Raw genomic sequence first — 24,716 nt, forward strand, 5'->3', positions numbered from 1 at the left:
TAGGAATTAGATCGAAGCCTTTTTTATGTCAACCGGCAGTGCCAAGATTTAGGTTAAAGCCTTCTTTATGTCAGGTGGCAGTGCCAATAAATAGGCTGAAAACTTTCATTTTTCAGTTACTTTCACCGAACATCAAGAGTTAAAAGAGTAATTTACCAATCTCACAAGGAATGTTTCTCATTAAAGGGATCATTCTCATTTCAATCTTTCCTTTCCATCTGTAATTTTGCTTCAAATCGAATCAAAAGTGCACTCACCTTTTCATGTTTTAATTTATGCTTCAGTTCATGTATGACTCGCTCCATCACAAATCTTTCCGTCTCAGTGGAGACAAGAGGACCAAAACCAAGGGTTTCCATTGAAGTTTCCTTCATATAGGTTGTTGTCATTGCGTCGCTCAATAATTACAATTTTCATGATTACGTGGTGTGATGTTTTTTGGAGGTAGGACAAATTTTGCATAACCTCACAGTGAATGCCAACTTGTTATGGTTAAAAGGTTTGTCTAAGTTATGGTTGTGTATAATGGTTTGAGTTAATTTCTATCTCTTCCTCTCTTTAAACGAGTCACAAAAATTTGATCCCATTTCCAATTAAGTTCCTCCTCTTTATAAGAGAAAAAGTTCCCACAATATATGGGATACTCGAAAACGGTTTCCAAAAATCGTGGATTAAATGGTTGGTTCCTGAGATTATCGCTGAAGATCTCGATAACCCTTAACATGCGCTCAAGTGACTTGAGGGGTCGGTCTTGTTGAGATTATGAGAGTCTAAGTTGAAGAAAGGGTGAATTGGACTTAGGAAAATTTCCCCAAAAATACTATTTAAGAAATTATGACAGAAAAAGAAACATATTGATTTCCTGATTTCAAGAAGCAGTTTCATAAATATAACATATTAGTTTTAGAATCAATAGATTTTATTTTTGACTTATCAACTCTAATCTTTATACAATGCACTGTTATAAACCAAATGCTTTGAACACAATGGGATATCAAAGATTCAGTTTAGTTTCAAAAACCAAAATCTTGAAAAACAAATCAAGTGAGACGAGACATTTCTTTCAAATTTAAAGAACATTTTTTTACACTCACAATTTAAAAAATCTATTTAAACAGGTTTTGCAAATATTTTTTTAAAAAAAAACAACAACAATTTTTCTTTTTAATTTTTTTTTTATATGAAGAGTTAAGAGTAAATCTTAAACCAAGATTGCTTTTAAGAGGCTTATCTTGAAGAGATAGTCTATCAAAGAGTAAGGTTCCCTCAAGTTCAAAGATTGATTAAAGACTTATTAAAAACTGAAAAATAGAATGTGTTTTTTTTTCAATATACCAGTTAAAACAACAAATTCGATTTTAAAACAATAGATTTATTTATCACAAATATCCATATTTCAGTTTTTAAATGCAGAGATTGAGAGAGAAGAGAAGCACACACAAAATTATTTTGGTTCACTCAAAGTAAGCTACATCCAGTTTCATCTTACACCAAGATGAATTTCACTATAACCACAACAATCTTTACAAGAAGACTACAAACAAACTAGTTCTTGAACCCTACAAGAACCAAAAAACACACACTGAAAACCCTATTTCAGCAACTTTCTACTTCAAGAAACACTATCAAGAAGCATACACAAAAACACTTTTACAAAGAAAGAAAATTTTGAAAAGAAAACACCTTGATTGCAGACTCAAGAGTTAGAACCAGGACCCTCACAGCTGCAACACTTAGCAGAACCGTGAATTCCAAGCCAAAGGAACTAGCACAAGAGCACTTACAAGTTTTTAAGAAAAACTTTCAAAAACTAAGCTAACTTCAAAAACTCAATGAAAGCACTTACAAATTGTATGTAAATTTGTAATTGCAAGGGATGATTTGACCTGAGATTATGCTTCCTTTTTATAGCTTTCAGATCAAAACAGTTTTCTGAAAAACAATTATAAATTGTTATAAAACAACAATTTGAAGTCTAAAAGAACAAGTTGTTTTTTGAAAATACTTTTGGTGGTAACATAACCACTTTCTGATTAGTTGAAAACTGAAAGTGTAAACAAGACAAAATTTTGAAAAAGCCAATCAATTTTGATACAATACCAATGAATCAATTGTTTTGTAAGACAACAAATTAAATTTTTGTGCAGTAAAATAATTTTATGAAAAATTTGAAGCAGTTTCTTAAAAAACTCTTTTCAAGAGACCCTTGTGCTTAAGTTCATCACCATGACTTTGAGATATGAGGTTTGACCAAGATGCAAAAGGCTACTTAAACAATTCTAACCTAACTAAAACCATGAAGAATATTTTTCATACATCTTCAAACAAGTTGTCTTCATCAAACACTTCTTCATGGAAGTTGAGTAGAATCTTCACTTTCACTTATCCTCAACAGGTATTCTCAAAACTGATGAATAAAGATCATCCTTAAGGAGTCAATTTCCTTAAAATCGATAACCAGACATCACTTTTCGAGCGATAGAAGATTTGAGAGCTCGATCTTCTCAAAACTAATTATTAGAAATCAACCTTTTGAACGATACACATTCATGACTGATTATTTATGTCCAATTACCTATGTTCAACTTCCTATCAGAATGCTACACTACCCAAACCTTTATTTTATTTGGTTTCATTGGTCCTTGTTTTCAACCATGATTACTATTTTGTAAGCATATGGTAATTAGATTTTCAAATAAATTCCTGCTTAATATCATTAATGAGAAAAGAAAAGGTTTCTTTTGAGAAGCAAGTGCAATCCACAATGATCCATAAAGTACCCAATCAATTAATGTTATGAATTGTAATGGGATATTGGTTTGTATTTTTTGTTAGAAAAATACATTCTTATCCACTTTAAAAGCAGTTTGCCAAAAGAAAAAAAAAATCTTACAAGTTGAAGCTACAGTTTTATCCCAACTTGTGATTATACTAGTTGTCTGGGCATATGCGTAATTTCAAGCATAATTTAGAAACACAATCATTTACCAAACATAGAAACCCTTGGGACAATGCATTCAACACATTGCAACTAGACGCAATCCATTCAGCATTGTCTGAAAGCATTACGTGAAGCGACTTGAATTAATTGAATGAAAATGTTGGTTTGATTAAGCGTATATTTGTATTTTAATTGTTACATTCAGTAAAATAATTTCTCAACGTTAAAAGTGATCCTAATTCCGTAAAAAAAAATTGTAATTAATTAGTAAGGATTAATTATTTTAAGATATAAATAGCATGAAATAATGGATGTAAGAAGGAATCGAATTTCATAACCAAATTATATCTTTTTGTGCATATTAAAAATTTGCCAATTACTTCCTGCCCAGACCTTTTTTTAAACTATGTCTTATATAAAATATAAAAATATTTTTTTGGATTTTATTTTCTATAATATCTTGTTCAGAATGTATACTTTTTATTTCAGAATAAATTTTCTATTTTAAAATTCTATTTCGAAATTTAAATTCTATTTCAATATTTCATGAAATATAAAAATCTAAAAAAAGGATCTTCTTTTCAAAATATATTTTTTCATTCCAGATTTTTAATTCTACCGTGAAGAACGATCTTAGAAATTCAGAAGTTGATTAAATGCGGCTAAAAAATTGAGGACGAAGTCTGAGAAATTATTAAAAAACTATCTATTTATTGACTGCTACAAAAGCATAACAAGAACAAATTGTCCTAGTAACCAATCTTTTGTATAATAAGACCGTGATAATTAGTAACTCTTTAATGGTATGTTTGGATTAGAGAGAAAAGGTAAAGATATGAAGAATTGAATTTGAAGTAATTTGAGAACAAAATGTGAAGAAAGTGAAATTATTTGAAGTAAGATTTTAAAATGGATTTGTGGAATTTTTTTTTATTCAAGTTTGTGACGTTAAGAGATAATTTTTAATTTTTTAAAGGTTTGAAATGTAGTTTTACTTATTTATACCTATCTTTAAAAATATTTGAATAATGAAATATAAGTATTTTTTTTTTTTGTAAATTTGAGATAATTAAAATTTTGTAAATAATTTTTGATATCTTTATATTAAAAATTGTCAAAAATTTTGTTGTGTAAATTAAAAATAAAATTATAATAAATTTATGTATGATATAATGAATATAATTAGTAAATTTTTTAACTAAATATTTATTTAAAAATAAAAAATAAGTTACTTACTTGTATACAATTTTTTTAAAAATTAAAATATTATTAATAAAATATTTCAGTTAAAAAATAAAAATTATCTAATTATAAAAAGGTACTAATTATAAATTTTAATACAAATAAATAATATCTAAATATTTATAATTATAAAAACTCAATAAAAAATACTTTTAAACTAAATAACATTATTATATATATATATATTTTATAATTAATATTATTATTATATAATTTTTTATTATAAATAATTACATTTATTGTTATTATTGTACAATTAAAATTTAATTATTATAATTAGTTACTATTATTTTTATTAATAATATTATTAAGTATTTTTATAACATAAATTGATCAAGAACATGTTGTGTCATGGAGAGAAAATTTTGCATAAGCACAAATCTTTCTTCTCTTTTTCTTCTCAGAGAGGATGAGAAAAAGATACCTCCTTCAATTTTGTAATTACAAATCCACTTAAATTATTGAATAGAAATACAAACACAATTAATTCCCTCAAATCTATATGTATAAACAGTAATTGAAGTGAAACAAACAAATAATAAGAGTTTAGCATTCTCCAACTCACCTATACAAACATTGATCCTCAAAAACAGACACTTCAGAGTGAACCCCTAAAATTACACAGTTAATATATGAAATCACTCAAGCACCATCACTGTTAATATAGTATACTCTAAACTTGGAATCTCTGCACCATATAATAAGCAAAAAAATAGTAGGTTTTACAAGAATAATAAGTTTTCTCAGCTTAAAGTTTAGTTGAACGAATAATTTTTATTATAAAGTTTCTAAAAGGTGAAAATAGCCTTCATGACATCAAAAGCTGTTTTCTCAAAGAATATATTAAAAGAATCTGATGGACCTTCCAAACTCACGAGTGGGTGAGTGAAGATTGAAAAGAGGGTAATTACTTTATGCACCCAATTTTTTTGAACTTACACCCAATCAATTTTTGAAATTATAAAATTGTCATTCATTCTTAAATTTAAAATTTAGAATTAAAAAATACATTTCAAAAAAGGAAATACGGAATAATTTTTTTGTGTTTCGAAAATAAAATTTCAGAAAATAAAATTCAGAAACATATGGGATCCGAAAAAGTATTTTGAAAATCCAAATTCAGAGACATATTTTAGAATACTAAATCCGAAATATATTTTGACCTACAATCTTTACTTCTATTTAAAAACTATAAAGGATATTTTAGTCATTTTGCGTCAATAATAGGATGCAGGTTCAAATTTGTTAGGTGGAGGAAGTAATTAGCTTGAGAGCCAGCCCATTTAGAGCCCAAAAGAGAGAAAAGGCAACACAACATTACTTGAATGTGAAAATTTCGATTTTTCACGTCACGTGAGGGACCCGATAAATCGCAACAAAACGAAGAAACAACCTGAGCCTGATGCCTGAAACCAACATCATCACCCACGTCGATGGTTATGAAGACGAAGCTCCTATTCTTTCTTCTCCTTTTTGCTTCCTTAATTTCCTCTTCTCTTGCCAAGGGTTCCTTGCAGCAAACCCTTAATTCTTCAGGTCTTCTTTGCATCTCAAACCATGCTAATTGCTTTTGTGTTTTTATTTTATTTTAGTTATTTGAGTTTATTTGAATTAACACGTCTCCATTGCGCTATTTGAGTTAATTTGGCTACATTAGAAATTAAGTTGTGATAACTAATATTTAAGGTTTGGAACTTTTTATTTTACGATATTGTTTACTCGTTATAATCATTTGTTGAATTTCTCGAGGTTCTGAATGGATGAGACTGTGGAAGTTATCTTGACTTGCATCTGGATTTAATTATTCTGTTTATTTTTATTTCAATTGCCTGCGTTAGAAGTTTGAAGTGAGATGTTTCAACTTTGGGGCGGCTCAGAATTTACATGTTGTCCTTAGTAGCTTGATAAGGTCTGCTGTTTAGTTTGAAAGGTGGGATTTTGAGTTTGAAGTTTCTAATTGGCATGTTTTTGTGTGTATTAGAAAAATTCGATGACTGTAGTAATGCAAGCCGTACAAGGCATTTGTTAGAGGATGAATCTCGGGCTCAGACAAGGTAATCATAATGGATCTTCTCCTGGATAGCTATGATGTGGTTATTTCTATGATTTGTTCTGCATTTAATGTGTTTTCATTTTTAATGTTTATTATTTTATTTACCAGTGTTGATTTGGCACAAGGATATATGTCCAATGATGACCTGGAACGGGCCATCAAAGAATTTGGACAAAGATGCAGCAACATTTCCAGGATATACAGGTGATTCCTCATACTGGTACAGTTCTCAATTGTCTATCTCAACATTTTGCCTCGACAAAGGTCATTAGAGTTTAGTGTTCATTAATACCTCCATTTACGAATAAATAAGCTTCTTAAAAAGTCTTCTCTTCTTGCAATTGATCAACTGACTTGCAGTTTGTTTCTCTCTTTGAGGGATTCTTGGAATGGGCTATCAGTATTGGGAATAGTGTAAATGGATTTCCACTGGTAATTTCTTCTTCTTTTTGGAATTAATTTATAACTTAAACTTGAATCTCAATAAGTTTCATATTACTAATCGTCATCGCTTTTTTCTTTTCCTTTATTCCATATAGTTGGTGATAGAGATTTCTGACAAGCCAGGAGAAGAAGAGAGTAAACCTGCATTTAAGGCGAGTGTTTGCCACCCAATACCAGTGGAGCAACTAGCTTATGCAATTATTTTATTTAAATTTTGCTGCTTTTGACTGGGAAATATTACAGACATTTAAAACTTTTAAAGTAAGAATCTCATGATACATTCAATAATAGATTGAAATTAGTTTTCCACTCATTTTAATCCTTTTGATTCCGATCATTATTCAATGGTTATTACTTAGAAATTCTTGGTAATCAATTCTCCTATCCGTGTCATATGGGATACTTGTCTTGATATTCCAAAATTGTCTTGCTCTTTATTAGGAGCACTAAGGCATTCTGCATGCATCAATTTACTAAACTGGCAGAAGTTTTTTGGGGTAAGTGGTTAAATAATTCAAGGATTTGAAGTTTAAAAGAAATCATTTATTTGAAAGTGTGTAGAAAACATTTATCATAAGAATCCCACTACATGTTCAATGCCCCTCTAAAATAATTATCTCAGCTCAATAAATTGCAATAGGATGCAAAATAATATTCGGAGTGACTACTCAATTATTTTTTTCTGGGACTTTTACACTTTTGCATATAAGGTTTAACAAAATGTTGTTGCTTTTGCTCTCAATAAATTATTCTTTATTGTTTTTTTTACTGATATATGGAATAGTTGTGTTTCCATTTTTTGCTATTATTTTGTGCTCTAGGTCATATCTATACTTCTTCTTTGTTAATCAAATCTGTGGTCTTGTATTCAGCAACTCTGACCAAAATTATGCTGATGCAGTATATTGGAAATGTGCATGGTGATGAACCTGTGGGACGCGAACTTCTTATATTTTTGGCCAATTGGTTATGTGATAACTATTTGAAAGATCCATTGGTATTTTTCTTTCCTTTATTTACACAGATATAATCTGATATCTTTCCTGTGTATGTCACTTTGATGTGCATGACAGATATGTGCCATTGCTGTTATATTGCTGATACTGTCAGAAAATCACAAGTTACATAAGAAATAGTTTGGGGAAAACTTATCTGAACTTTACAATAGATAAATTTTTAGGAGACATTACAGTTGTTCATGCCACATGGACTGAAAATTGTAATGTCTAACTAAATAGTAATGGTAATAGAATTATAATGTCTAGTTAATAGTAATAACAGCCTAAAGACAGATTTGTATTGTACAACTGTAACTTCTAATAAATAATTATGACTTGACAGCACAAAAAACATTACTGATACTGGTGGAAATTCTTGAAGATTATAAGCTGTTGTAATAAAGGTTTTAAATTGAGTTTGTAGTCTCATCGCATCCTTGATATTGTGGGAAAATTGGGGAGGTGATGTTCGATATTACTGTAAATTTGGACAAATTTGGTTGTCCGTGACATCCTTTATATTGCTGTAAATTGTGGACAAATTTGGTCATGTTGCAGTCACAGTGACTGCAAACTTTGTTGTGGCAAAAATTATTGTTGCATACTGTTATTTAAAACCTTGGTTGCAAATTGGATAATTACTGTTGTGCACAGAAACTCTAGGGACTGGCCAAAAGAGAAAATTATTCTACAGCCTATAACAATTTCTTTTTTTTTGCCGGTATTGGATCTTTTATAATGAAAAAATAGAAGGAATTCCATCCTGCTGTATACTCAGATGAGTGAATGTTAAAAGACTATTCATGTTACTGATTCATTCAATTTGTAAGCATGAACTAAATTTTCTATATATTGGAATTTCATTAAATCAGCTTTAGTATTCATATCTTGCATTTTGTCTGTTACAATCACTATTTTATGATTTTTTATTATTCGGTTTTTACTTTTACATTGTCTTGTCTTTGTCCGACTTTTAGTGACATGTTTCAGGTGAAATTGATTGTGGAGAATGTGCACCTTCATTTGCTTCCATCAATGAATCCTGATGGCTATAGTTTAAGAAAGCGTGGTAATGCTAATAATATTGATTTGAATCGGGATTTTCCTGACCAGGTATATGTTTTTTAATTCTAATAGTAACTGTAATGTATGCAATATTTTGATGAACTTGGTTGAAAACTGTTACTATGAAATAAAATTCTAATATTAGAATCAATATTGATGTTTTCATGTTGAATGAGAATTTACTATTAGAACCATGAGCTTTTACTCTTTGGATGTGCATGTAGACATAGTTTTATTTGCATTTAATTTAAATTTAAAGTTACAATTTTTTTTTGCATATCAAGTTATTTGTTAAAATTACTGCTATTCTTGCTAAATATCATCTTAACATTATCCTACAATGTTTCAATTAAAAAAAAAAACAGTTTGTTTCTATAAATGATGATGAGGATTCCCGGCAGCCTGAGACAAGAGCAATAATGAATTGGTTGAGAGATATACGATTCACAGCATCTGCCACGTTACATGGGGTATTAATTCTTTGAAATCACGTAATATCGTGTTTCCTTGATTTATTAATTCATTAATTTTTATGATGTGTACTCTGGACTAAACTGTTTATTTCCAGTTTTTCTTGCATCTATGGGGATCCTTCTATACATCAAGAAATTGCATCTAGTTTTCTTTCTGCAATCTTTCAATTTCCTTCATTAGATATACATACTGCTAAGCAGAATTATATGGGGTTGGTTAATGGCAATAAGATAAATTTGTCAAAAGTCATTGAAAACTTGTGTTAATTTCTTCCCTGACATTCATTTTATTTATTTTCATTCTATGGTTGAAAGGCCAACCTATGTGAAATAGCTTTGAATAGTTGATATTGTAGAATTGATTATGGCTTGTCTTTATTAATATTTTTCATGTATGCAGACTTGGTTCATTAATGGTGTCTTTTTTTTAAACCTCAGGGTGCACTTGTTGCAAATTATCCGTGGGATGGTTCTGAAGATAAAAGGTCGTAAAATACTTTGGTTGTACTCATTCCTTGCTATTTAATTTGCATTTTGTGTCTACTTTGCAACTCTTTATGTGTTTCCTATGTCATAATAAAGGCTATTTCAGTAGCTCACCATTTTTCTTCTGAAACGAAAACTTTACCTCAACTTTAAGACTTGCAGTGTCGTATGGAGCTGAATGTTGGATGGTAAAAAAGTCAGTAAGAGAAAAAGTCAATATAGCAGATACGATATTACTGCATTGGATGAGTGAACATACTAGACAACATAGGATAAGAATATAAATGCATTAAAGAAAAAGTTGAAGTAAATTGTAGAAAAGATGGTAGAACATGTCTTAGTTTGGGCATGTGTGAAGAAGACTAGTAGAAGCTGACAGTTAGGGGAGTAAATCAGACGGAAGATAGCCCTATTGTTAGATGTAAAGGGAAACCAAGAAAAACTATAGATGAAGTTATTAAGAAATTATTCAGACCATCTTCAGTGCTTTACTTTGGAAATGTATAATGGCATGCTTCCAATTGCGTTGAATTTGTCTATTGATATGAATAAATTGCAGGACAAAGTACTATGGGTGTCCAGATGATGATGCATTTCGGTTCATGGCAAGCATCTACAGTCATTCTCATTACAACATGTCTTCAAGCAAGGAATTTCTCGGAGGAATTACAAATGGAGCAGAATGGTATTGTTTTCTGAATGTATTGTTCTGTAGTTCATTACTGATGTTTCCTTTTAATGTGTGCACAATTTACAAATGGTACTCACTCCAGGTACCCTCTATATGGGGGAATGCAAGATTGGAACTATATACATGCTGGCTGTCTTGAGTTGACCTTGGAAGTTAGTGATAATAAATGGCCTAATGCTACTGAGGTTAGTTCTAACTTTTAATTCCGAGCAGTCTTTAAAATTACAGAAGAGTATATGGTAATATGTTGTTTATCACCTAACTCTGCATGTAAGGAGCTTGTGTTTCCATTTTGTATCCTAATTCCAAGTATCTGTCAGATACTTGGTTTCCATGTTTGGTATCTACATATTATTGGTTATCATTTATTTTAAAAGTTTCTTATGATGACACCTGTTTACTTTGTTAATGTGCAGCTTCCTATTCTTTGGAGATACAACAAAATGAGCTTGCTTAATCTCGTGGCAAGTTTGGTGAAGGTATGCTGTTTCTGTTCATATGCTTTACACCTAAAGAACTAATGTTAAATCTATATCCTGTCTTTAGCTTCAGAATTTTTCTAGAGGCCCTTCAACGGTTCTTGTAAATATTCAAGAGAGAGGACGTAGGAAGCAACAACCTATGTGAATGTATAATTGTATACAAGTGATCTCTCACATTATGTATCAGTTTTAATTTATAGAGATAATGAGGCTCTTTACAGTCTGTTGTAAAAGTGTGTAGTATGAGAACACATGCTAATTACATTACATACAATATATTATTATGGCTACTATTTCAACAGCTCCCAGTGATAAAATCATATTTTCTTTTTGACTCTTGAAGTTACTTCACTCATGATTGGTCACCTTTTTGCCCAAGGAGAATCATGATAGAGACTGGTTGACATAAAATACCATAATAAGGAAACATCAGTTCTTAATTCCATGTTCTCCATAATGGAACTGGACATCTCTCATCATTTCAGTTATAGTTTACACTGGAAAATCCACATCAAAGAAATTACTCTCACCCTTCTTCATATTCCATTCTATTAGAATATAGATCCAAAATATTAAGGCGTTGTCAATGTGTCCTGAGAAAAGGAGAACATAAGCTTCCAAGAATTCTCAGGCATGTCATAACCAAACAAGTATGAATCTACTGTGTCGTGTATCCTCTATTATTTATACCAATTACGAACTAAGGCTGGGAAGCCTTTTTTTATGTGATCATCTACTCAGAATATGTTCAAAGGGCAATGCGCACAAGGAAAAGGAAAGTTTAAAAAGGGGCTTCAGTAACTGAACTGCTTTCTGTCAATTGCTACCATCTGCACGTTATTCTATAGCAGACATAGTCGTATTCTTTGATTTCTAACATTTACTGTTCTTCCCTTCATTTTTTACAAACATTGAAGGAGACCTGAAAGATTCAGTTTCAAAATGCTTGAAATAAGATGTGCAATAATATTTTGGGAGTTGCATGTTTTTTGTTTATTGGGCTTAGTTGTATTTTATTCTTTCCTGTATCTTTTTTTATTAGAAGATAACCTTTTACATTATATTTCAAAATGCATAGATCGGTTAGCAGATTCTTATGGTTAAAGTGTTGGTCCTGCTGCTTCCTATTAGATTGATTAGCTATTTGTTTCTACTCTCTAGACAGGAGTGCATGGAAGAATATATTCTTCAGGCGATGGAAGGCCATTACCAGGCTCTATAACTGTCAGTGGAATAAATTACACAGTATGTGAAAGTACATGTTCTTTTTTGCATTTTTCCTTTCAAATTTGTCCCTACCCCTCTTCGTTTTAATTGATAGTCTATGGGTTGTTTTGTTCGTTGCTACAATTCTTGATATCTTCTAAATGCATGTTTGATTTTACGCTTCACTTTGATGGTTTAATTTGTATCTGTTAATTTTCTGGACTAGCAGGTTACAGCCGGAAAAACTTTTGGTGACTATCATCGCTTTCTTGCTCCAAGAGATAAATACGAAGGTATTATTATATTGTGATCCAAATTATTTTTCCAGTATAGATTGAAGTCTACCCAGAAGACGTTCTCAAATAATTAAACTCTAAAAATGCAATTCTCATGATTTGGTGAAATCTAGGTGGGTTCTCAAGTCGTCTAAACCCAAGTAAATTATTACATCAAATTGAATTCATATGAAACTTTGGGCTCTAAATTGAACTCAAAGGGAATTCAGATTGTACTGTCATTGGTGAAAAATTCCTGGATGGAATATAGATGTTATCCCAACCCAGATGACAATATCCTCTCTTTTCTTCAGCCTATTATACAAGTTTCAGTTTATATTTTATAATAAATTTCTCATTCTAAATTGCAGTAGTGGCAACCATGCCTGGCTACAAGTCAAAGAATACTACTATTTGGCTGGATGATGGACCCGTGACGTTGGATTTTGTTCTTGATCCTGAGGTCAGTGTCAAAGGAAGTGTGCTACAGAATGCCTGTGATTGTGACTGTAACAGTAAAAGCACACAAGAATTTGTTCAGTTTCTTTGGGGAGCTCACTTGGAAGTTTTCTTTATTTTGATTGTCATTTTAGGATTTTTACTTTTATTATTTAAGAGGAGAACAAAAGTCAAATTTCCAACAAGTAGACCGTTGGCGGGGTCAAAAAGAACTGTCGAGGTTTAAAGTCATTGAAATGTTTTTTGTATTAAAGTTTTGTTGTATATTAAGGTTTGATTCCTTCAGATAGCTAACGTGTATTCATATTACTGAATGGTGTTGTTTGAAGGAACTAGGACTATTTTCATATGAATATTTCTGAAGATGGATAATGTTAGTTCATGTTTATTTAATGCGTCAAATGTTGGTACACTTGAGTTCGTGAAAGGAAGAAAACGGAAATAAAAAAAAGAACGTTGCTCAAAATATTCAATAGTACTGGTATGGACATCTGCAGAATCTCGACCAATGTATTAACTGTAAGTTAAAGCTGGAAGTTCAGCTCCTACAATAACCCAGACAAGGCAAATGCTCCCTGCACCCAACACATTTTAACCTGCACCCAACACAATTTTAAAAATTCCAAAAATGCCCTTTATTCCGGAAATAAAAATCCAGAATTGAAAATAATATATTCCAGAAAAATATATCCGGAAGTGGTTATTGAGTTTCGGAAATAAAAATCCGGAAACAAAATTTAAAATTCTATTCCGGACAAAAAAATCCAGAATTGATAAATATTACATTCTGGAAAAAAAAATCCAGAAAAGAGATTATTGTGTTTCGGAAATAAAAATCCGGAAACAAAAATGAAAAACTTATTCCGGATAAAAAATCCGTAATATAAAATTTCGTTCCAGAAAAAAAAATCCGGAACACATATTTTGGAAATTTTTTTTAAGGATAGTTTCGTCTTTTCCGCTGAAATCGGGTGCAGTGATATGGTGCAGGAAGCAATTGCCCCCAGACAAAATACTCATGATCTTTGGAAAAATTATAAGGGTGTTTCTTCTTGCACCCCATCATTTTTCAAAATCTCAAAATTGTCCTTCACATTTTATTGAAAACGCAGTTCTGAGTTGCAGGTGGGATTGTGAAATTTGCTGCAGCAAAAGTTGAGCTGTTGTTCATGTGTTAAGAAGACTTTGTCGCTGATTCTAGGTAATAATTGAGATGTTGTACTCTTTTTGGATTAAGTATGGTAGCCTATTTTCAGAATTGGAAACCTGTAAGTGAAAATACGCTCCGAAATGGAAAGTTGTTTTCTGGAAGCAAAAAAATCTGCTCCGGAATGGAAAGTTATTCTCTGGAAGAAAAAAAATCTATTTTAGAATGGGTGTTCCGTAATACAAAGTTCTTTTCCAGAATAGACATTCTAGAAGAGAAAAAAACCTCAGATTTATTGTTGCCATTTCACATTTTTTATAGAGTGCAGGAAGAAGAAAGATGGGTGCAGGAAAGAAACACCCAAATTATAAATGCACCATTTGAGCCTGGGTGAATCATATAAGCTTGACGTGCTAGTTGGACACTTCAAATTCATAATTTACGTAACTGAAGACAGTTAATGTATTTCAAAGCTATTGATTTGAATTTTACATTCTCCATGAAGAGATGGTTGTACAGGTTGAAAACATGTTTTTCATTTAAAAGTGAGAAGAAAAAAAAAGACTTTTAGGGGCGCATATACCACGAGCTACAATTTCTTTTATCACTTCCTTTCCATAACTCTGCTCTATTGTTTCGTATTTTGAATAAAACGAAAGAACCATTTTTCAGCGCTGAAAAAAAAAAAGATGAAATAAATAAATAATGTACATTTGTTACAATCTCTGCTTTGTTAGCCTATTTGGAGAAAGCTCCGGGCAGATTTTATTCAGGCTTTATGACAGCCCAAATTTCAATTTAGGCTTGAATTTCCAGGTCCAAAAGGGCTTATCTTGAGCTCACCCTTTCAGGCCCGGCACCAATTTAGGAATGAAGCAGAAGAGGAAGAAGCTGAACAAAAACTATGAAATTGAATTAAATGTGCATTGCAACATCATCAGCTTAATCCCTGCCTAGAAGAATCTCACTTCTGAATCTAAGCTTTGGGGTGGCGATTCTGAGCAAGAATTCGCTTTGTCTTCTCAAGAACACAAAAAAATATTGAACCTCCAACTCCTATCCACAAAACTCTAGGCCCAATACCCTGCAGGACAGTGCAAATTACAAAGTTAATCGAATTAAGCATTCGGCAAGTTTTGGGTAAGGAAAAGTAAGAAGAATGAGTATACCTTAAAAAGAGCACGAGTTCCTTCTTCTTTAATTATTGTCCTCACACAATCACTGATGCCTTTGTAATGCTTTTGTGATCCCTGAAGTTAGTGACAAAGAATTCAAATAAAGCACGTTCGAAGAAAGAGAGCGAAATGCACAAAGCAACCCGTTAAAAAAAGGAGCTTCATTTGGGACCCGTCCCAAAGATTTCTTTCAAATAATAAGAAAAAATTCTGTACCTGAACCATCAATCTGGTCTTTACTACATCAAGAGGAGTTGTGACTGCTCCAGTTATGGCACCTGTCAGATATAAAATTCACCATTCTCAGTTCAAATAAATCAAGTTGGGTAAGATAATAGTATTTCAGCATAAAACATCGAAAAATAGGCTGATTCGAAGCTAATTTTTGCAGTAGTAATGCTTCTTACGGCCTAGCTACTAGATTAAATTATTGGTTCAGCATGTTGCAAATTCATATACTATCTTCCCTTTAATGGCACTTTTTACCAACTCGCAGGGCCACCCAATTATGAAATAGTTTATCTTTCACAAAAAATACATGGCAAAGTATGGAAAAGAAGGACCAAGAGCCAATATATAAAATTAGAGGCAACATTGATGATTAAGATAACCTTTTACATAAAACCAAGGTAAAAAAAAGAATAGAAATTCCAGATGAATTCAGCCATACAAGTTTGCCATCAATTCCAGGTAATAATGTACTTGAAGCATAACTGAATATTTCAACAGAGAGGTTTTAATAGATATGTAGTACCAGCCACTGCCCCAAGCATAGCATTCTCTGGATCATTAGGATCTCTTTTCGCCTGTAAAGAAACAAAAATTCAGAAACAATGAAGTACCTCTAGCGAGCCTCTTATTGTAGATAAATAATAGAAAACTTTATTGGACAAAAAAGATGGCAAAGTACAAATATGCAGAGAATATATCATCTAAAAGAGTGAACGAAAATGAAAATACAAGGAATATTTAAAGACTCAGTAATATAGTAAAGTTGTAGGAGTGGGCAAAATGCTCAACTATCATAAAACTGAACCAAACTTTAAAAGTGGTTTGAGAGAACTGAATTGAATTTTATAATGGTTTAAATGAATTGAACTGAACTATAACATAGTTTGACTGAACTAAACTAAATTAGAGTACTCTAAATTGCTTGAATTATATGAATTATTTATATTATTACCAGTAAACATCCTATCTTGAAGTATATTTTCAAGCAATTAAATTCAAGCAATCCTAAAGTAATTCAATTTTGTAAAACTAATTCAATAGAACAATTCAGTGCAGAACCTTAGTGTTCAGTCTCTCAATATCAAAAAGGGCAACTACCATGAAACAGCCAAGAGCTTAACATCAAAGACAAGCAACAAAACAATACCATTCCTTAAAATAATATTAGGGGCAAAGAGACATTTATAGACTATAAGGAAGCGAGAAATTTGTCGAAAACCAATAGTAGAAATGGGAGAAAAATCAATTCTATTAATTTGAAAGGAAAAACAGAAAATAGGAGTGATATCTCTCCTCCAAGGATTTTCCTTCACAAAGGATTTATCTTTTCACAAAGAGCAAAACTTCAATATACAAATGATAACCCAATAAAATGTAATTTTTCCTCTTAATTCCCCCTATTTATATATAACTAATTTCCTCTTCTATATCTAATTCCCAACAGAACTTCACCTGGTACTGACCAAAACACTCTTTCAAAGAACTGAAGAACATAGAGAAAACAATCCCAAAACTATCTCTGCATATTGAAAAAATAAAATAGCGTCACTTCAAACTCTAACAATCAAGATAGGAAACTTAGAAAAATGATAGATACATTTAACACATGTAACTAAAAAGAGCTAGCCCCAAGTTTTTTAGTTGGAATCATATAAAATTCACTCTATAATAAAGTGTGTTCCAACGAGAGTGTTGTTAGAATTGCTCAAGGACCTATACATCAACCATTATCGTCAACAGAAAAAGAGAAAGAAGATAAGCTGCATTCTCTCAAGAACTTTTGTCTGCACTAAAAATTTGTTTACCTGGAATGAAATCCCTTTGGTTTCTATCTTATAGAACCTCATTCAAGCAAAGAGAAAGACCCATCCTTGGTTGTAATGATCTTATAATATTAATATATATGCTTGAAATCCTTATTCCTGAGCTAATTATAATAACATCTATCAAAATGATGTCATAAATTCGATAAATATTTTAATATTCATCAGAAAAATTCTAATGAGCACAACCTTACTAATTTTATGCACTAACTTTTCTTCAACTCATACAAAATCAGATATACAATTTTGCATGAAACAGAAGCTTCATTTTTTAACAGATGGTTTAAAACCAAAAACAACTTTTATAAAATTCCATATAAATCAATTGACACTTAAACAAGCTTACCGCTAATTTATACCCAATACGGAGCTGCTCATAAATGCATAATTCTATGGCATCAAATGGTAAATCTCGCAATAAGAAAGATCCATATCCCTACAATATCAAAAAAACAAAAATAGAGATCAAGGGAGGTAAAAGAAAAAAAAAAGAGTTCACATATACATAATATTCAAATAGCATGTAAAATGGAAAGCTAAACAATAATGTAAAAAGGCATTATGGTATCCTGCAAACAACAACAAATCTCTTCTCACTTACATAAAACTGCCTTCCAGTGTTCTCTGAATAAAAGGCACCACCCAGAACAATATTTTTAAGCAGAAATCATATGCTATCTAGAAATTAATAACTAATCAATGGTGATTTCTAAGATATGAAATTAAGCCACACATACCGCATAAAGACCTTTAAAACCCTCATTTGAGAGAATGAGACGAACAGCATCTGGGGCTGATCTAAATTGCCCAATTTGCATCCTTTGCTTAATAACCTAGAAAGACATGGCTATACTCTAAGTTCAAGAAAGAAGAGAATGCTTGGCAATAAAAGCAGTAAAGCTAATTACCTCTGTTGGAACACGAACAACTGAAGAAGCAATGCCTCCAATAGCACCTGCAGCCTGCATTCAGTTTCAGAAGATCAAAATAGCAAAAATTGAAAAGAAATGTCACCCCAACTTCAAGGTCAGGGCACCAGGCTAAGTGGCTTGTGTGCCAATCATAGAAGACAAGCTTGATGTTTCGACGATCAACATAATAACTCACCAAAAAGTTCGGTTAACTAGTCATTAGTAAGTTTTATAACTTCTATTTGTCTGTTTCTGTTTATATGCATTCTGATTATTATTTTTCAGTGGCACCAAAAGTAGTGCAAATTTATGTTCAAGATATAATATAAATTGACCTGCAATTTAAAGCACAAACATGCACAAGGTGCATATCAAACTAGAAAATCTCTTTCAGGCCAAACATAAGCCCAGGCACAAAATCTATCACTGTTCATGTCAGCTTGAGCTACTCGAGCTATGACAGTTTGGATAAATTTCTCAATAAGCATTTGCAAAAGAAGAAATGGAGAGGTAAAATGAATCAAAGTTTTCTCATACAAAAAATTAAGTTATGCACCTCAACTTTTGAAGAAGCTTGATGAAACTTGAGAGAGCTTCTAAAGAATCAGAGTACATAAGTTGATTTTTAACCAATGAGAAAAGCTTGATGCATTTTACCTTTATTGTATTCGCTTATAAGTGCTTGTTGAGGAGCTTATCAAACTGGACCTCATGCAGACTAAGGCTAACTTGTAAGCATTGCAGGCCATTGTAAAATATTATAAAGCCGCTATCTTATTGAATTGGTTAAGAAAATGTTTTGGTGAAATTTCTTGGAAATTTGGAGATCAAACAAAATTACCAAATATCAGATACCACGATAAGTCTTCTAAGATTTTCAATTGGACAAGATTGACTGGGGCATCATCACATTTTTAGTTTGCAATGTCTTCCCTCATATCGTTTACAAAGGTTGAAAAGTATCTTCAATATGCATATAAAACAATAAAACATGTCTGAAAATATGATTTGGAGGTACCCTCATCAATGTCATATATGAAAGTACTGGGTTCTCATGTTTTTGGTTATCTACTCATCTTGCTGTCACTCCTGGTTGGTGTATCCTAGGATTTAACTCGCTAAGCAATGCTATGAAACCAGAAAATTGGTATACAGACATAAAAAATTAACATCAGAATTCTAAAATTGTATGTGGGTGAAGAGCATAATCACATACATAGCTAAGGTGGAAGTTGGTGGTACATGGCAAATAAAATCACTGCGAAGTTAATTTGAAGAGATTGTCTCTTTTAAAAAAGTTAGCCAACTTACAAAATGAGCCACAGCACTGAGATTCTCAGGCAATGACTTTAGCAATTGCTGCTTTGTGGGTTCATACACTCCAATAAAAATTGCAGACGCTCTGCAAGGAGGAAGAATGGTCTATCAGGCATACATACTGCATAAAATAATCAATTAAGAACCAATGTTTTTACCAAAATAAAAGAATGTTAAGGTCAAGGTATCCTGAAAAAACTATCTTGTTGCAGTAGATAGATTAAAAGTATAATTATCTTCCTCATTAAGATATAGCAGAGTAAAAGCAAGAAATGCCCAAAATAGATCCTCTCCAACTATTGCCACTGATAATAAAAGGTAATTATGTTTTCTAATATAAGTTAGAAGAACATTAATCTTAACTTGTGTCATAAATCATAATAGTCATGAGCTCTAGGTTCCAAAAGAGCTGAGATAGTTCTGAGTACAGAAATAGTAGGTAGTGTCTATGCTCTTGCATATTTACTCAGATTAAAATGAGAATACAATCCATCATTTTCTCTAGTACAAATATATAAACCACCTTCAAGAAAATAAAAATAAAAATATTTATTCAGAACAAGCAGATACAGAAAATTTTAAAAATGATTATAGAATAAAAACAGATTCCTCTAGTCAATTCCTAATATAGATAAAACTAGGAATAGAAATTTTCCATGCTAAGTTTATGGCACATAACAAAAACATCTAATTAACTTGAATTCAAAAAAGTTCGTCATGGAAAAAAATAAAGTGAAAACCAAAGAACTCAAGATAAACAACAAAAAAGTGATTGCCTTAAGAAGTGCGAAGGATGATGATGTAAATATGAAAACAAAAATTCACTCACGGCAAGACACCAACAAGATTTCCAGACAGTCCAGAGTACAGACCCTTCAGAACAATTTTTCCTCCATCACGAGCAACCTGATATGGGATGGAATGAGATATAAAATCAAAATTGCTGCAAGTCTGTTTGTTCTACAATTTTGACACTGAAACTGTAGAATAACATGGCCAACAAGTTACCTGTTACACAAAAGGAAGAATTCCATGCATTGGTCAAAGTCAATTTATGTTTAGTGGCTTATACGACAGACTCTTTCTAGAAGAAATGGTGAAGGGAAAATGGAAAAATATAACAGGACTAATATTGTTGTTAGAATATATGAAATATCTTATCATATCTTAGATTATCCTTGAAAGCTAGTTTCTTTATCCCCTTGTTATCTCTTAAGATTAGTTACTATGTTTTCTTATCCTATCAAGATTTGTTTCCCTAATGAGTTAGGATACGATTAGTATAAAATTTAAAAATAAGGATTAATACTCTTCGTTGTATGAACATATAAACATCATCCCACTGTAATACATTTCAATTAATATCAATTCATTTTCGTTCTCTTTTTTCTATCTTCCTCCTTCTATGATGAAAACACCATAATTTCAACCATTCTAGTATTCCTTTCCTTTTGAGGATTAAAATATCACAAGTTAAGAAATGCCAACACACTGCTCCATTAGCATAAGTGTTCACATCAAGCAGGGTAGAATGAATATCGAACAAAGTCAATATCTCATGCAAAAATACAATTTGAATATCACATCTTAAGTGACAATTATGAATTTACAGAACTCAAACTTTGACATGAACTAACATTTAGAAGCCACACTAAAATGGGGAAAAGAATATAGTATTTGGACAACTGCATTTTCAGACCTACAATACATGCTTCCTCTTGTAAAAATGAATTTGGTTATTTATGTTTCCTTCCTAGCTCCTCCCTCCCCTTCAACCGTCACCAAACAGATGATAACACAGAAAAAGTAGATTTAAAGGTTTACAATATATACACATAATTCACCTGTAGTCGAGTTTTGATGGTATCAATGGGGTATAAAGCTGTTTCTACCATGACACCCGCAACACCTCCAGCAATGCAACCATCTGCAATTAGATAATATTTGTAAATATGTCATACAAAAAAAATACTAATAGCAAAAGACAAATAGAGATGCGTGATTAGATGCAACTTATGACCAGTGGCAGACCCGGCATCATGAACCATGACTATGCGTAGAAATAGAAACATCGTCAACTATTTTTCTTGTAAAATATGGAGCCAAACATTGGAAAATCCAACTAAGACAACATAAGTTGTCATGGTTATCAATTCGCAATAGCATATACAGGAGGGGGGAAACGAGTATTTGAAACAGAAATTACAGTCTCAATGCTTTGAAATTTTCAACATTATATATGTCACTGGTCTCACTATCTGCTCGAAATGTAACATAGACACGCGACATATGCATAATGCAATAACAAGACAGACTGACCCAATATTTAAACACCAAAGGATTGCAGTTTTTGTATCCATGTATCTAACAATCTTCAGCTGGAATGGCGAAACTTACCATATAGAAGACGTAAAAAGTCAAACGGCTTTTTCTCTCCTTCAGTGATGGACATGAAGAACTTATCTGTGTCCTTCTGAACAGACATTTTAGACTTCAATGCATCTGTACAGACAAGTAACTTGTTCAAGATAAGCAAGGCAAAGCACAAGCACAATGGGGTCAGAATGAAAGTCAAAATCACCAAAAATAAAATTGAAATTTGAGGAAAACCCATGTGGAATGCGACAGAGTAATGGCTACTATGATTCTCTGTTACGAAATAGCAAAGAGCAGAATACCAATTGAATCTGGGGAGGGAACTTTCGAGGTCATGGGCGCAAAGATCAAAGCTTTATCAAACAAAAACAACTTTCTTCCGACTGTTCAACCAACCAAGTTTGCTGTACTCGTTCACTTCACGGCGGGGAGTAGCCAAATCCTGCAACAGATGGGTTTTACATGCGTTTATTTATTTATCTAATAATAATAAGGTTAAATTAGGTTTTATTGTTTGATTTTTTTAAGAAAAAAGACATTTAATAACTGTTACGAATTTTTTCTCTCAAATAATCTCATATTTCCCAAAAACAATATCCAAAAAACTGGTTAAATAATTATAAAACTAGACCTCTCCACTATAGCAGGTCAGAAATAAAGTTTTAGAGAATCGATTTCTGTGACCTAAAATGATTTTCAGACAACTTAAAATAAGTTGAAATTTGATTCTTCAAAATCCAAATTTTGACTTTGTTATTAAATAACAGTTATGGTAACGATGATCACAATGCATCTCGGTACATGTCTATAGTTGCTACAAAGACTTCAAGGGTGACTAGCATATTATTGGCTCTTAAAATAACTTTTATTCTATTAATATTTTTCATTTAAAAACGGATGATTAAAAAAAATCTTGAATTATAAAATTTGGAATAAATTTTTAAACTTAAAAATATTTTTTAAATTCTATAATTTAAAATGTGTTTCTTTTAAAAAAATACCGAACTATAAAATTTATAAATTCCTTATATGCCCCTTAGAATGTATATTTTTTTTAAGAAAAAAAATATATATCTAGAATGTATGTTAAGTTTAAGTTTAAGAAGTGGTCGCTTGACTTTAATTACTCATATCAAATTTTCAATCATATTAGTTCAATAGCTTTATGAAGTAGTTTTATTATTATCTTTAGGGAATATATAACATGTTTAATGTGAAATATGTATCAAATTTTAATTATATTACATAATCTCATGTGATTTATGTTAGAAAAAACTTGTCTTTATATGGTAGATGATGAACACTTAAGAGGTAGAGATATTTATTTAATAAAATGGCATGGAAGCTACCTATGAGCTTAAGGAGACACTGCTAGAGATTTGTCATTATCTTTTTCTTAATAAGATAAATGTAAGAACTTGCATTTTTGTGTGGTAAAATAAGGGTGCAAATTATTTTGTAAGTGTTAACTGAATTTATTTCGTGTTTAAGCTTTAATTTATTCAATTATATGTTTTATATGGTGTATGTATTTATATACAAGTGATGTTAAGAACAATGAGAGAGAAGCCGTGAGATTAAAAACAGGGGTGCCACTAGAAATCTTCATTTTCACCTCTTTCAAACTAAAAAAATGGCTACTACTTCTCATTTTTTCTTCCTCCTTCATTTCTACTCTTTCTTAGTTTTATACACCAAATTTTCTTCTTATTTTTTATGATCTAAGCCATGCATGCAATAGATTTGGGACATTTTATGAGATGATGTAATTTAAGAGGTGGTGATTTTTGTGTCAATAGTATTATTTTGATATAAAGTGAAACATTGCTATGATTATAAGTGAAATTTAAGTGTGTTATGTATATTGGTAGTATGTGATAACTTTTAAATTTGTCAAATTGTGAGTTTTTTTAAAAGTTGTTCATTTTGTAAATAGTGTTGGATTAATCGATATTTCGTTTAAATAATATTTTTAAAAGTTGCTCATTTTGTATATAACGTTGGATTAATCGATATCTAGCTTGAATGATATTTTTTATTTTATTTAAATTTTCAAGTTGGACTTCAAATATGATGATGACCTCAAATCTAAAAGCATGCAAAATTATTAGAAAATGAACATTTGTATTAATCACTTTTTGACTTTTTTATTAATAGTCTTGAATTTAAAAGTATATATAAAAATAGACATTATCCAGATTTATAATATTTTGGAGCATGATATTGCAGAGCATGGGGAAATAGCTGCGCGACAATGGACATTTAATGTGCACTTCTGCTGTTTATTCTTTTTTTTTTTCTTTCTAATAACCTTTTTATTTCCATTTCTTTATATCCAGGTTTTAAGTTTGTAAATTTCTATATACGATTATAAAACTTTCCCATGATGTAATTCAGTAAAATCTATTTATTTTAAATATTTAACATTATAAATGTTTATTAGTTAATTGTTTGAGATAAAATATTTAATAATTCAATAATATATATAATGTAAACGTATAATATCAAATCATTTATTTGTGATAATCGAATACAAATCTTATCTTGTAAATTTAAAATTCATTTTTTTATTAAAAAATAATTTTAATAAAAATTATTTAGAAAAATTAAATATTTTCTAAATGAATTTAGTCTCTTTAAAATTAAATTATTATTAATTAATTTCTCAAGAATCATGCTATAAAAGTGTTAGAAGTGACTTGACTTGAAGAGCAAATGAAGAGTGAATCACTGGTAGTGAGAACAAAAATTTGTGGTCAAGAGTGTGTGACATGTGATGTTGGACCCACACATATACGCTGCGTTCTTGTACTTGTAGTGTTATTTTACCGTCAAAATTCTTTATAATTAAATGAAAATTAAAATATTGACTAAAAAATGTGACGATTACACATTTCGTCATAAGATTTTGTTGAACTTAA

General features: G+C 31.0%; 2 protein-coding genes across 5 annotated transcripts; one reads left to right on the top strand and one right to left on the bottom strand.

Annotated features, from left to right (window-relative positions):
- Nucleotides 1-5,475: 5,475 nt before the first annotated feature.
- LOC137827955 (carboxypeptidase SOL1) lies at nt 5,476-13,217 on the top strand. Of its 4 annotated transcripts, none has more exons than XM_068634339.1 (15): nt 5,476-5,719; nt 6,165-6,237; nt 6,345-6,440; nt 6,638-6,668; nt 6,776-6,832; nt 7,582-7,677; nt 8,669-8,791; nt 9,109-9,213; nt 9,655-9,701; nt 10,262-10,387; nt 10,476-10,578; nt 10,810-10,872; nt 12,037-12,120; nt 12,311-12,374; nt 12,728-13,217. In XM_068634339.1, the coding sequence occupies exons 1-15, from the start codon at nt 5,617-5,619 to the stop codon at nt 13,039-13,041; spliced, it is 1,485 nt and encodes a 494-aa protein (XP_068490440.1). In that variant the 5' UTR covers nt 5,476-5,616; the 3' UTR covers nt 13,042-13,217. The 4 variants fall into 4 exon arrangements, with proteins under 4 accessions (XP_068490440.1, XP_068490442.1, XP_068490441.1 ...); XM_068634341.1 differs by having other exon boundaries at nt 5,497-5,719; nt 6,597-6,668; XM_068634342.1 differs by having other exon boundaries at nt 5,532-5,719; nt 6,615-6,668.
- Nucleotides 13,218-14,626: 1,409 nt separating this feature from the next.
- LOC137830392 (S-adenosylmethionine carrier 1, chloroplastic/mitochondrial-like) lies at nt 14,627-22,277 on the bottom strand. Its single transcript, XM_068637702.1, has 12 exons — nt 22,098-22,277; nt 21,817-21,921; nt 21,264-21,346; nt 20,249-20,325; nt 19,414-19,504; nt 18,100-18,153; nt 17,929-18,024; nt 17,538-17,627; nt 15,892-15,943; nt 15,354-15,415; nt 15,132-15,212; nt 14,627-15,046 (listed from the first exon to the last, which is right to left on the bottom strand). The coding sequence occupies exons 1-12, from the start codon at nt 22,129-22,131 to the stop codon at nt 14,939-14,941; spliced, it is 933 nt and encodes a 310-aa protein (XP_068493803.1). The 5' UTR covers nt 22,132-22,277; the 3' UTR covers nt 14,627-14,938.
- Between the last annotated feature and the right edge of the window lie 2,439 nt (nt 22,278-24,716).

The sequence above is a fragment of the Phaseolus vulgaris genome, chromosome 7 (genome assembly GCF_000499845.2).
Source record: "Phaseolus vulgaris cultivar G19833 chromosome 7, P. vulgaris v2.0, whole genome shotgun sequence".
NCBI classification, from domain to species: Eukaryota; Viridiplantae; Streptophyta; class Magnoliopsida; order Fabales; family Fabaceae; genus Phaseolus; species Phaseolus vulgaris.

Excerpts from the sequence above, each read along its gene's own strand:
- LOC137827955 (XM_068634339.1), top strand. The coding sequence starts at position 5,617 with ATGGTTATGAAGACGAAGCTCCTATTCTTTCTTCTCCTTTTTGCTTCC. Across the intron at positions 8,792-9,108 it reads ATCGGGATTTTCCTGACCAG|TTTGTTTCTATAAATGATGA; the intron begins GTATATGTTTTT and ends AAAAAAAAACAG. Across the intron at positions 9,702-10,261 it reads GATGGTTCTGAAGATAAAAG|GACAAAGTACTATGGGTGTC; the intron begins GTCGTAAAATAC and ends AATAAATTGCAG.
- LOC137830392 (XM_068637702.1), bottom strand. The coding sequence starts at position 22,131 with ATGACCTCGAAAGTTCCCTCCCCAGATTCAATTG. Across the intron at positions 20,326-21,263 it reads CCATCAAAACTCGACTACAG|GTTGCTCGTGATGGAGGAAA; the intron begins GTGAATTATGTG and ends ATCCCATATCAG. Across the intron at positions 15,944-17,537 it reads GTATTGGGTATAAATTAGCG|GCGAAAAGAGATCCTAATGA; the intron begins GTAAGCTTGTTT and ends GTTTCTTTACAG.